The sequence below is a fragment of the Dendronephthya gigantea genome, unplaced genomic scaffold (assembly GCF_004324835.1).
Source record: "Dendronephthya gigantea isolate DGI-Jeju-01 unplaced genomic scaffold, DenGig_1.0 000009F, whole genome shotgun sequence".
NCBI lineage: Eukaryota > Metazoa > Cnidaria > Anthozoa > Malacalcyonacea > Nephtheidae > Dendronephthya > Dendronephthya gigantea.
The window spans coordinates 467,083-483,363 of NW_021163019.1; the positions used below are offsets into that span (position 1 = coordinate 467,083).

A 16,281-nucleotide genomic window follows, 5' to 3' on the forward strand; every position below is an offset into this window, starting at 1 on the left:
ATATCAATAATTAAAGCATACTCTTCATCGTGAATTAGGATATTTTGATTTGAGACCACTCTTTAGCATAGTTTCCTTTCACATCCAAACATAATCTGGATGTGGAGGGTAATTTATCAAACTTTTTTTCGAATAATTCATTGCACGAACATCTCCATCTCACGCAGTTTTGCTATGCAAAATTGATATTCCTCTTTACGTTCCCTGCATGCATGCAGCTAATTATTGATGTAGTTCAGCAGTGTTGATGCATGACATTGTGTGATATTAATTATAACAGCGGCGAGCGTACTTGTTTTAATGAAAATGTAAATTGAAGGTCTCGAAGAATATTCTCGAAAAGAGTCGAAATATTTTTGTTTTCCAATATTACAGAATCCTTTAGCAGGTTGTGCCTTACGATTTTCGTTCACGTACGAAGCATGAACTATTTGATATTTGAAATTTTTAATGTAATGAATTTTGATCTAATTGTTTACCTTTAAACGAAAAAGTTCACACATTAAAATATCACTTTTTATTATATACTTTTTACTGGCGAATCCGCCATTGTGAAAAGCGATAATAACACGTGTGCGATCCATTAATCAGGAGTCAGTTAGGTATACACTGGGGATAAAAAAATTAAAAAAAAAACAGTTTCCAGTTTTTTTATTATAATTATGATAAAAACAAAAATACATGGATGTTTCATTATATGGAATTTATTTCTCGTGTTGAGAATAATATGTTACTTGTTCGCTGCGCTCACCCGCTCAATACTCAAAATAGATAGAGTAAATTCCATATTATCGCACTACCGGTATACATGCATTATTCTAAATATAACCTTAACTAAATGCCACATGTTGATCTTCACAATTGGTCTAATCTACATATTAATGTATGAAAGCAATAAATGAAATATCAACAATTTACGCACAATTATCAATTTTTTTTAATTATTAATTTTTCATTTAGTGGAGGAGCAAAATCTAAATTTAAAGCAATTGTTTTAAAACTTTTTTTTTCAATTTCCAATTGCATAACCACGTTTATAAAGCGTTTAGCAGTGCATCACCTGTTCATGTATTATTTCTAAACGTTTAACAGCGTCGAGTGTTTTAGTGCTAATAGTGCAATTGTGATAATAACATTCACCGAAGGCGTTAAACGAACGTAAATTTAGTTATGTTCGCGTTCCGTACGTAAGCAAGCAAGCGTTCAGTTCTCCAAGCTGGAAAATTTCGTGCGAATAAATTAAGCCGAACGTTATTAAACGTTTGTCCAATAAGAGCTTGCTATTCTACGGATTCAGCGCTGTTAGCCAATGGGAAACTGTATTTTAAAGGTTGTTTCGATGAGACTTTGCGTTCGTTTAACGGCTTCGGTGAATGTTAACTAATGAAAATGTTAATTGAAATGATGTCTCCATAAAACATTCCCAATAAAGGCTTTCAAAAAAAGATACAATTTTGACCGTTAAACTATAATTCGTCCGAAAATGCAAGGAATATGTCCACAGAAAAAGTTTTCCTAAGCTTGCGGATTTTTCGAGACCCGCTTCCATGCGTACTGAAAACACAAATTGTCAACATTTCGTTACATCAGAGATGTTAAATATAGTGGTAAGCCTTCAAAATGTGAGTGTTAAAAATGTCCATGGAGTGTTATAAGCACAGAAGATTCATATTTGCTAAATTTATATCTCTCAAAAATAAAATTATACTGCAAGTTGCATAAAAAGTTGCACCCGGTAACAAGCCTAATATTTGGAAGTTATCTAAATTCGGTCTTAAAAGAAGGTGTCAAACTTTTGATTGTAACTAAAGTGCATTGCATTTCGCTTGGATGTTCTAATCGTATCTTAATCTCAAACACCCCCGGAGGATTGTAACTTTAACATAGCAGAATCCTATTGACCGCCAGTGTGGGAGCTGCTTCAGATAATGAAAAATTGGAAAGGCTGAAAGACCAAAAATATCATGCTAAAAGTCTCCAAAGTTCTGTGGTCAAAATTCATATAATTCAGTTCATGCAACTGCAAATACAACGTTGTGCAAAGAAGAATCTAAAAAAAGGCGGAAATATCTTGAGAATAGTCAGGAACCGTATAAACAACACACATGATATATCTACGTTTACCATTTAATATAATATAATTAATATAATATAATATAATATAATTTATAATATAATATATTTACCCTGTAGTTTCCTAAAGTAAATCATTTAATCAATTTTAAACATAATTATTATAAAACACGTTCCCACTCAAGTGCATTTTAAATCTGCGAGGGATGATAAAGCCTGGTTATCATATGTCGTAATTAATCCAGGATATTCTACGGTCCATGGTCAGTTACCAATGAAGTAATATTTTTTTCGATAGACCAATGGCGATATATGAGAACCAGGTCTAAAATTGTACTCGTGCAGAGGAATTTTCACTGGCGACAAAGTAATTGATTTTTAAATCAATTACTCTATTTTATATGTGAATTGCTTAAGCAACTATTAAAGGTGCACAATCTGAAGCAAAAATTCCAAATATATTGATCTAACTCAAAACCTCCATACGTATTATGGTGTCTGTTTAGTCTATCTTAACCCCAACAACGCAATTTTCCTAGGGTGTGATAATCTTTCTCAATACCAGGGTTAAAATTAACTAGTATTCGCAGCTCAGTAACAGGAAGTGTGTTTTTGTCCGTCAGGTATCCACTGTCTTCACGCCATGTGTTTTCATTCGTGTTACAATTACAGTTTCCTCCACCTGCACAGCTGTTGGTCATTCCACAGGCACATTTTTTACTGTTGACTGCCGCTCCACCCCAGTAATTCATCGTTGAACCTTGACGTGATACCCACAACCCAAAATATTCAATTGTGTAGCTCAAAAAGGACTTTTTGTGGAAGCATTCATATCTTATAAACTGCTCACATTTTTTCGACTTCTGTATAATGGCAACGATTGCCACCATGGGAAGTTCATACCTAATATTTCTTTGGTAAGAGCCTGGAGAACTTGACTGCTTCACAGGTGTTCTTGATTCGCTGTCATGGCCAATCTCTGTCACGCCAACACCATTCTTCGAAGTCATATTACAAAATACTGAAACCGATAAGTTAAGTCCTTGTGGCTTTAGAGAATACATTCCACTATCAGCTGAAGGGTTCTTTGTTCGCAAAACGGTGCAGGAATTGTAGGTATCTCTCAAGACATCTGTAATAACAATGGTCTTTGTTACTACAAGATAATACATAATTAATTTTATTGATTTAAACACGGTTTTAAACCGCGATGGCTTCACATGTGTAAGGTGTGTGAAAAATAATTGTAGTCGTGCGTTGCCACAAATTATGATAATCGGTAACGTCGAAGCCCGTACAGCCTCTTTTCGACTGCAACCGTATCGTAGCGATAGGTAGCGTATCTCATTGTTTTGAAGCATAAAGTTACGCTACGTTACGCTATGATACGATTGAAGTGGAAACGGCATTAAACGTCCAACAGAGGGCACTAATTTTATCAACTAAAAATGACAAGTTAAAAAAAATTATGTTATTAGTTGTTCATATTGAGTAGGTATAATTGTACTGCACTGTAACTTTCAGAAATGGAGTGATTCTGGTGTATGTTCGGATGTAAGGCAAACGGCAGAGTTTTGTCTTAAACTTCTCTCGTATTCTCCCAACATTCCCCCACGCGAATCGTTTTTTAATTCTTAATTATAATTTCTGCATGAATATTTTCATTTTTCAATGTTTGAAAGTTTCTTCAAGCATTTCATAAGTAATATTCTTTTCTTAAAAGAAGAATTTTTTGTTGTGTGACTCACAACTCATTGTAGCCTGGGCGTGGCCAGACATATTTATGCCCCAATTACTTTCGTAAGACAACCTCATTTGAAAAAGTCTAATATTGTCCGGCAAATTGTTCATTTTACCACAGTTATTAAAAACGTCAAAAGTTTAGTCTAAAAATCAACCATGAGATATTTGAAAACAGCTGCAGAGACAGTTTGCAAATATCAAACACCGATTTAATTGCCCGACATTTACGCCCTCTTGAAACGTGGGAAGGTAGACTGCGCTGCTTCTCCCAAATGGGCACATTGCATGGCATCTCGACGAGCGCCATCGCTGTTTATACGGTGAATTTATATATACTTGTATATTAAGTATTGAAAAGAGACGTAATTATGGAGTGTTAAGATTTACACTTTTGCAGCTGTCTCTACACTTCAGCCACATCGATAATCAGTTCAAATTAAAAACTGGTCATTATTGCAAACTGGTGATTAATGTTAACTATAATTATAGTTATGAAAAATATGTGAAGTAATTTGTATGAAGGGTTGTATGACAGGAAGATGCATTATTGCATATAAGACGTTATAATGGATTTTTTTCTCAGGATTCGTTCGCGGAAACCGGCATTCATTTTAGAAGTAGTTCCTTGCCATTTATACCTGATGTAAAATATCTACCTGTTGAGTGATTTTTTGATGTCCTTGCAACACTTGTCTGATCCTGTTTCTGTGGTCTCTATATATGAAAAAAAAACCAACTAGCTATTGCAGGCTATAATTAATGCATGATGTCGTTAATATGTACGTACTTATCATCGCATCATTCATCCTAAACCGGAATACTTTTCGGTGCATGTAGGCTATACGGTGGGACGATTTTTTGGCGCTATGTTACTGATTTCGATTTTTTATTATTATTCATGCCTGTCTTTAAAAATTTATTGTTTTCACAGTCAATGAACACCCAATTATTAGCATAGCGTGACAATTCGTCAGGCTGGCCACGCTACTGAGCACGGCAGAAAAAATGCGCGAGTTCTTTTTTTCTTTGTTCTTTGATAAAACGAAGTTCCGAGAGCTGTCTTTAAATGTGCTGGCAAAATTAGCTCTAATTTTGCTCTCGCCATAAACCCAACATTTTTTAATTATCAGTCTGCATGATTAAACCGAGAATAAAGCGCCGTAATGCCCTGACCAATTAAGTAAAGTCTTCTTAGGATTACTTTAAATTCCACAGGTTCCAAATCCACATGTGAAATCTCACACATGAGAAATCATGTGGATTTTGTAAGGGAATATATTGTTATTAACGTTTTGGAAATCTTTCTTTTTTTACCTTTTTAACTATGTACATGTGCCTGAACTCGTGTTTAATGAACTTGTCCGTACTTCCATCATAATCAGCTGTGTCTCGAAGAGCCTTGTTGTTTAGTTCACAGCGACCTTTTTCGCTTCCAGAAATTTTGTAGTTAACCGACAAACAAGATTCATGGCCGGCGCAATGCATACCGCATTCCAACTCTGTTTCAGCATGTTTAGTTTCGATGACATGATTCGCTAAATATTTACCATCATTTATACGAAAGAAAGCTTCAGCGATTAGGCATTCTCCCGACTGGAGTATCGTTGATGTAAGAATTAACGCACTAATACTTGATAAGGCAGACATTTTGAGGCTGGACATACAGGGCAGGTCTTTGAACCATGCCTTTATACATTACAGGTTTATTAATAATGCGTTTGATATTATAGGTTCTTACTGATGATTGGCCATCACAAATTGCCCATATAAAGGATGGCAATACTTATTTGTATGTTGGCCACGGGGCAAGATTAAAAGTTTATTTTCAAATTTGACGAGTTAGCATACTAAACGATCCTTAGATTTTTATCTTTTGAGCGTCGAGTTCTATTTTCATCCTCTTCTTTGTCGTTTTTTCGGCTATGTTTTTAATAGAAAGCGAGAAATATATCTGTATAATTTATAAACTTTATATATGCATCTGCCAATATAAAATGTGACGATGATAAAAAGAAAAATTATTACAGAAACACAAATACACCTGTAGTCTATTTAAGTCCTCATGTTTATGTATACTGCAATATAAAGACTGAATATTAATTTTGACAGGTGTGTGCGACAGAAAGGAATATAGTGTTAAAGCATGTAGTTATGGTTGAAACTAACAGGAATTAGCGTAAAAATAAAGCATTTATAAAAGTAGCTACTTTCAGTTAAAATCAGTATTCGAATTCGTTGGCTTGTTCCTAAAAATACAAAACCAAATCTTCTGCTTTCTGACATTACATTGATTTTTAACGCATTTTCAAGTGTATATTTTTTATTAGTTCAGTTGCTCAGTTCTTATGATTGTTATAAGTTTTTTTTAATGTTATATTTACGCGAGGTAGGAGATCTTTACAAGGGTTTACTAAAGTTCAATAATGTTCTCTTCTTTCTCCGTTCTTCTCTTCTCTTCTATTCAAATTTTCGTCCTTTCGGAACTTCGTCGTTTTCTGTTCTTGTCTTGGCTGTCCGTTCTGTCAGGTTGAGCTTCCTAACGTTTCATATGCTTTTTACTCCGCTAGTCCACTGAAGGTTGGGGTGTTGTGCACGCCCTTTTATAGTAACGGTTGAGGGACATCTGTAAACGTCATCAACCAGAGTGGGCTGATCCTTATCCAACCAATCAGCGTTGTTAGTTAGAAATGGGGGTTGGCATTAGAAGCTCGTTCCAGCTCTCATATCTTGTTTGTATAAGGCGTTGACGCACTAGTCGAGTTGGTCTTTAGCTCTATCGATCAATACTTTTTAATGTTCACAACTTAAAATATTTATCATCAACAAGCATTAAAATTATCAAACATTGTTTCTGTGAACCTTATTTTATAACTTAACTATTTATTCTACTATTTTAATCGAATTAAACTTTCTGTGACGTAATCCTTAAAATGCTCGACCGCGCATTATAAAAAACACATTTGATTGACATAAAGGCTTCGCAGCTGCCTCAAGCATGCATATTTTCAATTATGACAATTAAACTTGGCAACGACATACGACTGTTGATCCAGATGCGCACGTTCTGACAGGATGATTGATATTTTCACCTTACTACTTTATTCAAAATATAACATAAAATAACCCCCTTCCTGATATTCAGTGACTTAAAATTTTGACTAGGGTTCGACAACCTTAGATCCGCCCCTTTATATACCAAATTTTATAAACTTTCGAATCGTGCGCATAATTTGCATGAAAGTGATCTTCAGTTGTGACCTGTAACTGAGAAGTTACGTGAGATCATTTTCTTTCATTTATGACTTATTCGACGCATCGAGTCTTTATATATAGTCATACAAATATTTACTAACTCAGTTGGTATTCTTTCCACATTTATTGTCAATCTAAAAACATGCATATTTATAATATTATTCAAACCTTGTGCTTTTCCATAAAATATGAAACAATATGGAAAAACCAACCTCAACGTTGATTCCTTTATGGTATGAACAGATGTCACGGTTTATGAACGATTAATGCAGATTTATTGATATACAAACAGCATTCGAAAGTCTGTAATACTTTTTTAGTCTCTATTCAGAAATTTATCTAATTTCTTTTTAGGTGACTGCATGGTTCTATACTGGATATCAAAAAGAAAAAGAGGTATAGCTGATAGTAATTATTTTTTGATAAGGAAACGTGCAGAACACTGTTAGTTTTTAATTCAAAGTTCACGAAAATTTTCCCAAATTTCTTATGTTTTCAATTTTTCTCATCAAGAACACTAGTTCATATTCATTTAAAGGCATAAAGCAAACTTAAATTTTGTTAGATATTCAGACAAAACAATGTAAAAAGCCCCTTGTTTTCATACGGACTTGACTCTCACTTTAAAATCTTTGTTTATACTATATTTTGAGTTTAATCTTTGGGTTTTGTTTTCTTTTGTATTTTTTGAAAATTATTGGCTGGTATTCCTTTTTGTATCTACTGCGCATGCGCGAGTAGATACTATGCTATCGCCTGTGTAAGTTAAGTTAAGTTAAGTTAAGTTAAGTTAAGTTAAGTTAAGTTAAGTTAAGTTAAGTTAAGTTAAGTTAAGTTAAGTTAAGTTAAGTTAAGTTTTTTTGTTAAGTTAACACCCAAAATAATAATGCTACATCAAGTATTCCATTGCTTTGCCTTCGGAGCCAATCAGAATGCAGAGATGGCGACGAAAGTTTACGAAAGATAGTCGATACATCGTCGATCGTATACACACAGGAAAACACATGGCATATTGGCATATAAATATAAATGCTTTTTTAAAATATCTTCACCGATTCCTTCGTTGATTTTGAACTGAGAGTACAAACCATAGGAACTATTTGGTAAGTTTTCTGTATTTTCTACCTAATTATTTGATTAATTTACTATCCTTTTGACATTTACTATTTAGTCAACTATCCTTGTACGATATCCTATAAATATACAATGTAGGTGAGACGGGACGAAGTCGAAGATCGCCCTTAATATAATATATCAAATTATATCGCACACAAACTTGGTAAGTACATACTGTACATATTTTGCTTGTATTTATTTGTGGTTAGGTCAGTCCATTTGTTGACTGAAAGCAATCAGGACAGACCAGGTTCAAGGCATATGAAAGCAACGGTGCAGTGGCTTGAACTTAGATGTGCCTATCGCCACAACTCAAAATAATGACTCTTTGGAGGAAGCTTATCATTCCTCTGCAGGGGAAACTAATCAGGCCTCTTCAGGGGAAACTTATCAGGCCCCTTGGGGTGAAAACTAACGTGCTTCTGCATGGTAAATTTATCTTGTTTCCTTTAAGGAAAGTTGCAATGTTTGTCAGCCATCATAAATATTAAAATAAAATTCAGAATAAAACCACATAGGCACAATATTCCTTGTGGTATCCCATTAAGTCATGTAATGTTTCAGAACATGATATGAGCAGTTACCCTATGCTTATGTGCAACAATTATATCAGGGTCAGTCTTCTAGTGTGTGGTGATATTGAATCAAACCCTGGTCCTATTCAACATAACAGAGAAGCTGATACTGCAATAACTTCCAATGTATCATTATTAGAACAAAGATTATATTTATTTAATTTAAGACCATTTGATGTTGGTGGTGGGGGTGATTGTTTTTTCAGAGCTGTTTCACATCAGTTATTTGATGATCCGTCTTATTACTTTGATATCAGAGCTGCTGGTTTAACCTTTGAAGGTAATAATAAAATTATAATTTAAACTTTTAGGTCATTCTTCATCTATTCCAATGGACCGAACCCAAAGAGCAACCTGATGATCAAGGTTAAATATAAAACTATATGAAATAAATAAAAGTAAAAACTTAAAAGCACTAATAAATTAAACATATTAAATTGTAAATATTGTTATTTAATTCCTGAAAAAATTTCCACTTTATTATAAACTTTTATTGTTTATTTGTGGTATGTTTATTTAAGTAGATGTAAATAATGTATATATACCATATATGTTTTAAACGCCTTTCAAAAAAAAGTTGTATTGACTAATCGATTTATATATTGTTTCGTGTTGTATTGAAGAATCATTTGTGAGCATTAATATATTTGTGTGAATAGTTCATTACCATGTTCCGTATTATCTATTGCTTGTGCAGTCTTAATTGTGAGTCGTCTAGTTCACTTTTGGCAAGTCTCTCAATTTTAAGTGGTGAACAAATATCATGAACTTACAAATTCGACTTGCCTGCTTCAAACAATAATTATGCAGTTCACCATCACCCTTGAACGCAGTAGATACATGCGCGCCTCAGCGAGCCTATTTTTTGATATTGTATTTCATCAAATATAGGGAAATATTTACATTAAAGCTTGCGTAAGGTGGAATAAATGCTTTATACTGTTGCCTTATTGAGGTTCAGAAAGGACTGAGGACAGTTATAATAGGGATGATTTGGATAAAACTTAAAATTTAATTTAAATGTTTTTATTATTTATTATTTTATTATTATAATAAAGGGAATTAATGGAGAAGAAATAGATAAAAAATCTCTCGACGACTCGACATAAAAATCTTCGGCAGGAGAACCATGCTAACTCTCCTGACAAAAGCTCTAGGCCGAGTAGCTTTCTGCACGTGTTTTGACTCATAGTGACTCTCGTAAGTAATTAGGATGTTTAGATTATATTATTTAATTGGGATCGGAGGGGAAATTTTTCAAGGGCCCGTTTGCATGGAGCGAGTTGTTCGGGCTATAGAGGCGAGGTGATAACTGCATATAATGAATAACTAATCAGGTTAAGCCTTTGATGTGATGCGCTGTTTGAGTTTGCTGAAAAATTCTAGTAGAATCAGACCAGTACCTATATCACACCAATGAATTCACGCCCTCGCCCTGACACTGATAAATCACGTAAATGAATTATATATACATGTAGTCTTATATCTTCCTTAGGTAATGCTTCCATTTTTAATCTATGTAACAGCAGACGTGACGTTAAAATGTCAGAGAATTGCCGATGTTTTATAAACTAGGATTTTACACATCTCCGGACTGTTTAATGTTTTCTAATATGGTCAGTTAATCTCTTCATCCTAACCCCAACAACGCAACTTTCCCAGTGTGTGATATCCTTCCTCTATATCAGCTACTTCTTTCACAGTATCTCCAAATCTTAGTTCAGTAACAGGCAGTGTGTTCTTGTCTGTCAGGTATCCACTGTCTTCACGCCATGTTTCGTCATTTTTGTTACAATTACATTTCCATCCACCTGCACAGCTGTTGTTCATTCCACAGGCACATTCTCCACTGTCGATCGCTGCTCCTCCCCAATAATTCATCTTTGAGCCTTGACGCGATACCCACCAACCATAATGTACCTTTGTGGTTTTGAACCAGATAACGCTATGATAACATTCGTATTTTATAAACTGCTCACAATTTTTTGACTGTTGAATAATGGCAACGATCACCTCCATGGGAATTTCGTAGTTAATACTTCTGTTATACGAGCCTGGAGAACCATACCCCTTCACAAATGTCCTCGATTCACTGTCATGTCCAATCTCTGTCACGCCAATACTATTCTTTGAGGTCATATTACAAAATACCGAAACCGATAAGTTAAGTCCTTGTGGTTTTAGAGAATAAATTCCACTATCAGCTGAAGGATCCTTTGTTCGTAAAACGGTGCAAGAATTGTAGGTATTTCTCAAAATACCTGTAATGAAATACAGTCTTTGTTACTACTACACGAAATTTGAAAATAACTTTGATCAGATATATGAGGTTTATTAGGTATTATGTTTGAATTATGAAAGCTTTTCATGTTTTTAAGATGTGGATGAATTGCAGTCCCACGACAACGTTGCCAAAACTCCTATGATATTCGACGATATGAAAGTAGCTGAAACGTGATTGGTGTTTTAGAACTTGATCAAAACGGAAATTTCAGCTAGCTAAACGTTTGTATGAAGTGATTTTTACTTTTTGCAAGTATTAAACTGACATTTATCGGTAGTATTAAGTATTACTGCACTAATTACATTCACACTCTCCTCCGCGGTTTTACTTGTTAAATGTTAATATTTTATACCTGAGGAAGAATTTTTCGATGCCTGAAAACTTTCTGTTGGATTCGGGTTTGCAGGAATCTATATAAAAGAAAAAGTGTTACCTAAGTAGTGGGGCAACTAATTTCCTCTGGGACCCATTCGTTAGAACAACTACAAACATGTAATGTGTGAATATTTTTTCTGATCAATATTTTATTTTCTTTTAATATCAGAAAGTTTCACCCTGAGACCGTTGAAAATCGCCAAATCAAGCGTGAATAGGTAAGTGAGTAATCATCGAAACTGATCTGCTCACTGATTGGTCGAGCGACTCGGGATTATTAAAACAATAAAGTTGATGTGATGTTCGCGGGCATAAATATGTTTTTGGTCCGACTCTGAACTCATATTAATTTCAAAGGGCAATTTTTGTATTATAATTGCCATAATTCCGCTGATTGAAAACGTAGACAATGTCCAATATAATAAGGTTTCAGTGCAAAAAATTTAATTTTCGTATCTTGCAGTGCCTTAACTAGAATGATAATTGGGGATGCGGAGTATTCATATAAGCTACCGCACTTACAAAATAAATCCATCAGGCAGAATTGAATGCATGAATAAAAACCCCCCTCTTTCCATCTTTCCAATCACGCCCCAGTTACCTTGAGATTTTTGAATTAAAAAACGCTGTCGGTTTAAAAGTTTTATTTATCGTAGCTTGTTCTAGACTAAGGCCTTTGACGTTGATGTAGGATAAAAAATTTGAAAGTAATTTCCATTGTGCTTAATGTCTACCAACACCACACTTTGTTGAGCGACAAACAAACTACCCTACAAATAGCGAACTCATGCACTATTATACACACTACGAACTATTTCTTTAATCAAGGTTTATAGCAATTTTTGAGACTGAGAAGAATGTCCTGGTTACTTCTTGTGTCTCTTACCTTGTTGATTATATGAAGATGTTTGAACTCAGGGTTACTACAACTTCCGTCGTCGTCAGATGTGTCTTGAATGGTCTTGCTGTTCAGCTCACATCGACCTTTACCGTTTCCTGAGATTTTGTAATTTGCCGACATACAAGATCCATGTTCAAGGCAATGCATACTGCATTCCAACTCGGTTTCAGCGTGTTTTGTTTCAATAACATGATTCGCTAAATATTTGCCAGTAGTTTTACTGAAGACGGCTTGGGCGAATGAGCAATCGCCTGGCTGTAGTATTCCTGAGATGAAAATTAACGCAGAGATGCCTCGAAGGACAGCCATTTTGATAATGACGGGACGATCTCTGACACTCGTTTAATTTTCAAATTAATTAGGTCAAATGTTGTTTGTTATAACGAATTTATGTTTTGATTTAATTATTTCATAGCCGGTGTTTCGGGATCGCTAAAGGCGGTGCAATTTGTCTTGCAACTTGCAATGCGATTTTGTAAGTGAAAGAAACGTTCATGCATGGGGAGTAATAAACACAGACATTTTGAAGTTGTCAAATTTACAACTCTCAAAAATAGAATTGAATAATTGTAATTTGCATGAAAAATTGCGCCTTATTACTGCATGAAAGTGACCCAATCTCGGTCGGAAAAAAAAGTGTCAGCTTGCATTTTGCAGAGATGTTCAAATCGCATCTCAGTCTTAAACACTGTGACTTATATTACAACTCTAACATAAAATTATATAACAGCAGGTAATATTGCATTTATTACAGATAATTAAAAATTGGAAAGGCTGATAAGATGTTAAGTTTCCACCAAAATATCTCAATTTGCGCAGAGCCAGACTAAAAATATGATCCTAAAAGCCTCCAAGCATTAGTTGACGAAATTTGCATCATTTTTAGCTATCAATTATCGATGTGCGGTAGAATAATATGAAATAAGCCCGAAGGAATTAAATAATTTCCCATAGCAAAAATGCAATTAAGCAAATTACATAATTCCAGTTATTCTGCCTTTTTAATTACGATCATTTCCCCCTTTATTTTGTTTAATTTAAAAATTAGTTCTTTGTTATTACAAACTATATCGGACAAAGGGATGATTTGTACAGCTGCAATTGTTTTAGTATGCATAGCCAATATTAATATATTATTCTCAACTTAGGCTGCGCATGCATGTTAAATACGCTGTCAGTTGATAGTGATAAAAACAAAATCAGAAAACCGACGTTCACATGTTCATGTTTCCACCCCTGAGATACATAATTCATCTTTATCGCTCATAGAGCTCACTTCTGAGGTATGGAATGTGGTTGCCGCTCATATGCATTGTGAGTTAACGGACTATAAAATATATCAAAAATGAATAAGATCCAATTAAATGGATCGGGTGAACTGACTTTGATGCTAACTGGGTGTTTCTAGCGTTGCCTGACGCGAGTTTGTTGACAATTTGTAATTTACCTCTATAATTGATGGGGTATTATCTCCCCTGTTAATTATACCTGTTCATAAAAAGGCAAGGGGGGCAACTATTTCGTTTTAAACTAATCGCCATATTTATCCACATTTTTAGGTAAAGCCAATCAGAGTGCTAAATTTTGAATACTTCATGTAAAATGGTATATATTGTACTTTTTATCAAAATGTATGCGTTCTGATTGGGTTACTGAAAATGTAAACAAACTTGCTGATTGGTCTAAAACGAAATTAATCCCCTCTTGTTCGGACTGCTTCATAATGGCAAAAATGGCCGCCATAGAAACTGCGTAGGCAATTTTTTCGTGTAAAGAACCGGGTGGACCATATCCTGCCACATAGGTTCTCGACTCACTATCATGTCCAATCTCTGTCACACCAACACCACCCTTTCAAATCATGTTACAAAATACTTCAGTCGAGAAGTTGTGTCCTTGTGGTTTTATAGAGTACATTCTACCTGCTGAAGGGGATTGTTTATTAAACTGGTTCAAGATTTCTTCTCATATTTCAAGTTACCTGTTGAATAAGTTCATGAGAAATTGGGAAAAGTATTGATACTTCCGATACCAATAAAAGGTACTGGTATCTTCGATATCTATGAGCCTGTGTTGTTTTGTCCTTGTTAACGTACAAACTATAGTCAGATACTTCATTCTTTATCGTCAATGTTGAACTGGAATTAATTAAACTTTCATATTCACTTTCTCCCTTTTTCCAGGGAGCAGCGAGAAATAAAATCATCTAAGCGGTAATTGCAAGCTTCTGTCTTGCAGCTGAAATTTTACATACAATATATTTCCCAGCGAAGAACGTCTTGAAAACGCCACAGGCCCACCGTCTCTCAAAAGGCGTACTGCATGGCGTCGTCGAGTTTCAGCGCTGTTTGTACGTCAAATTTATATACTAACTTTTATTATTAAATACCTTAACCTATGTATCTATATGCAGTTTTATGATGTATGATTTATACGTTTGCAGCTGGGCATACATTTCCTTGAGCCACCTCTATATAAATACCAGAGAGGTGCTGAAATCACCTAACGCTCGCCTGCACTGTTTGTCTAGAATAAGGCTAAACTCTGTATGAAAGGTATCTGTATGAAGCACAAATTACCGATCTTTTTATTACAAATTACAAGGCTAAAATCCGCGTTGGAAGGTAATATTAAGCACAAACTTCAGATATTAGTTGTGACATCAGAATTACTGGCCAAAACTGGCCTCGGAATTACATTAGTTTTATTTGTGACCAATATTTCTTCCGTTTCTCGCAATCCGCGCAAGTGATATCAACAGGTAAGTTAACGGACCAGGCAAAAGTCCCTGCTTTAAGCCGGGCGCACACACAACGATTTTACGGTAGTTGGTCAATTCAGGTTTAGACATATAGGCAGCCCTTGCCCAGACATGTTTTCCTTCTCGCGGCACTCGCGCCTCGCGCGTGTACGCGAGTCTACTTGGTCTAATATTATGACCAAGTATAGATCGCCAGTCGCCACATTTTGATGAAAACATCCATCTAGACAATCTAGACAGGAATCGGCCGACTAAAATCGTCGTGTGTGCGCCTAGCTTTATGAAATAAACAAGATTGGATTTTTATATCTACACAAAAAAGGATTATGCATCAAACAACGAAAAGGTATAATATATTTGCATGTGTATCTACATATAAAATAATATGCAAGTAATATGCAAATAATATGCAAATAATATGCACATGCGTTGCCATTTGCCTTTGCATTCCGAGCCTATCGGCTTTCTACTTATAAATACTTATGTGCTAAAGCTTATATTTGCGAATTATCTGACAATATTCTTTAAACTTTAACGTTGGACTATGTTTTATATATTTTCACTCCCTGAATGATTTCTATATTAAGCGATTGAATTTTGATACGGCATGTCACAACTCACAACACAATCTCATAATTTATAATTGTACATGTACAATACAAACAAATGGTAGCATACAGGTGAAAATATTTGAAAGTTTCTCATTTGGCCTAGGGTTGTACAAATAGTTTCGTTAAATATGATTCAGCTACAACTTTGAACTAAAAAAAACAGGGCTACATAATAGCCCTGAAAATCGTAATGAGCGTGATAATTACTCTGGATAACTCTAACATTGACCTTATCATGATGCTAATAAGCTTAACATTTGCCTTATCATTTGATAATTTTGAGCAAAGCTCTCTTTATCATTGTATAAATGTGTACCAAATGGCACTGAATAGTCACAATGCATATCTATGACTTATATTTATGATGATTCCTCTGATGTAAAGCCATAATATTTAAAAAATATAGCATCTTAACATTGACCTTATCATTATGCTAATTAGCTTAACATTCACCTTATCATTTGATAATTTTGAACAAAATTCCCATTATTTTTGTTTAAATGTGTACTAAATGTCACCATATAGTCACAAGACATATCGATGAGCTATATTTATGATGAATCTTCTGATGCAAAGCCAAAATATTTAAA

General features: G+C 34.6%; 1 protein-coding gene and 1 long non-coding RNA gene across 2 annotated transcripts; one reads left to right on the forward strand and one right to left on the reverse strand.

Annotated features, from left to right (window-relative positions):
* The first annotated feature begins 7,921 nt into the window (after positions 1 to 7,921).
* On the forward strand, positions 7,922 to 9,196 carry LOC114517805. The gene is made up of 3 exons (XR_003686433.1): positions 7,922 to 8,171; positions 8,281 to 8,347; positions 9,071 to 9,196. It is a non-coding gene; the product is annotated as an uncharacterized LOC114517805 (long non-coding RNA).
* A 1,083-nt stretch (positions 9,197 to 10,279) lies between these two features.
* On the reverse strand, positions 10,280 to 12,755 carry LOC114517797 (neurexin-4-like). Its single transcript, XM_028537617.1, has 3 exons — positions 12,305 to 12,755; positions 11,396 to 11,453; positions 10,280 to 11,020 (listed from the first exon to the last, which is right to left on the reverse strand). Exons 1-3 carry the CDS (start codon positions 12,626 to 12,628, stop codon positions 10,395 to 10,397), a joined length of 1,008 nt encoding a protein of 335 aa, XP_028393418.1. The 5' UTR covers positions 12,629 to 12,755; the 3' UTR covers positions 10,280 to 10,394.
* Between the last annotated feature and the right edge of the window lie 3,526 nt (positions 12,756 to 16,281).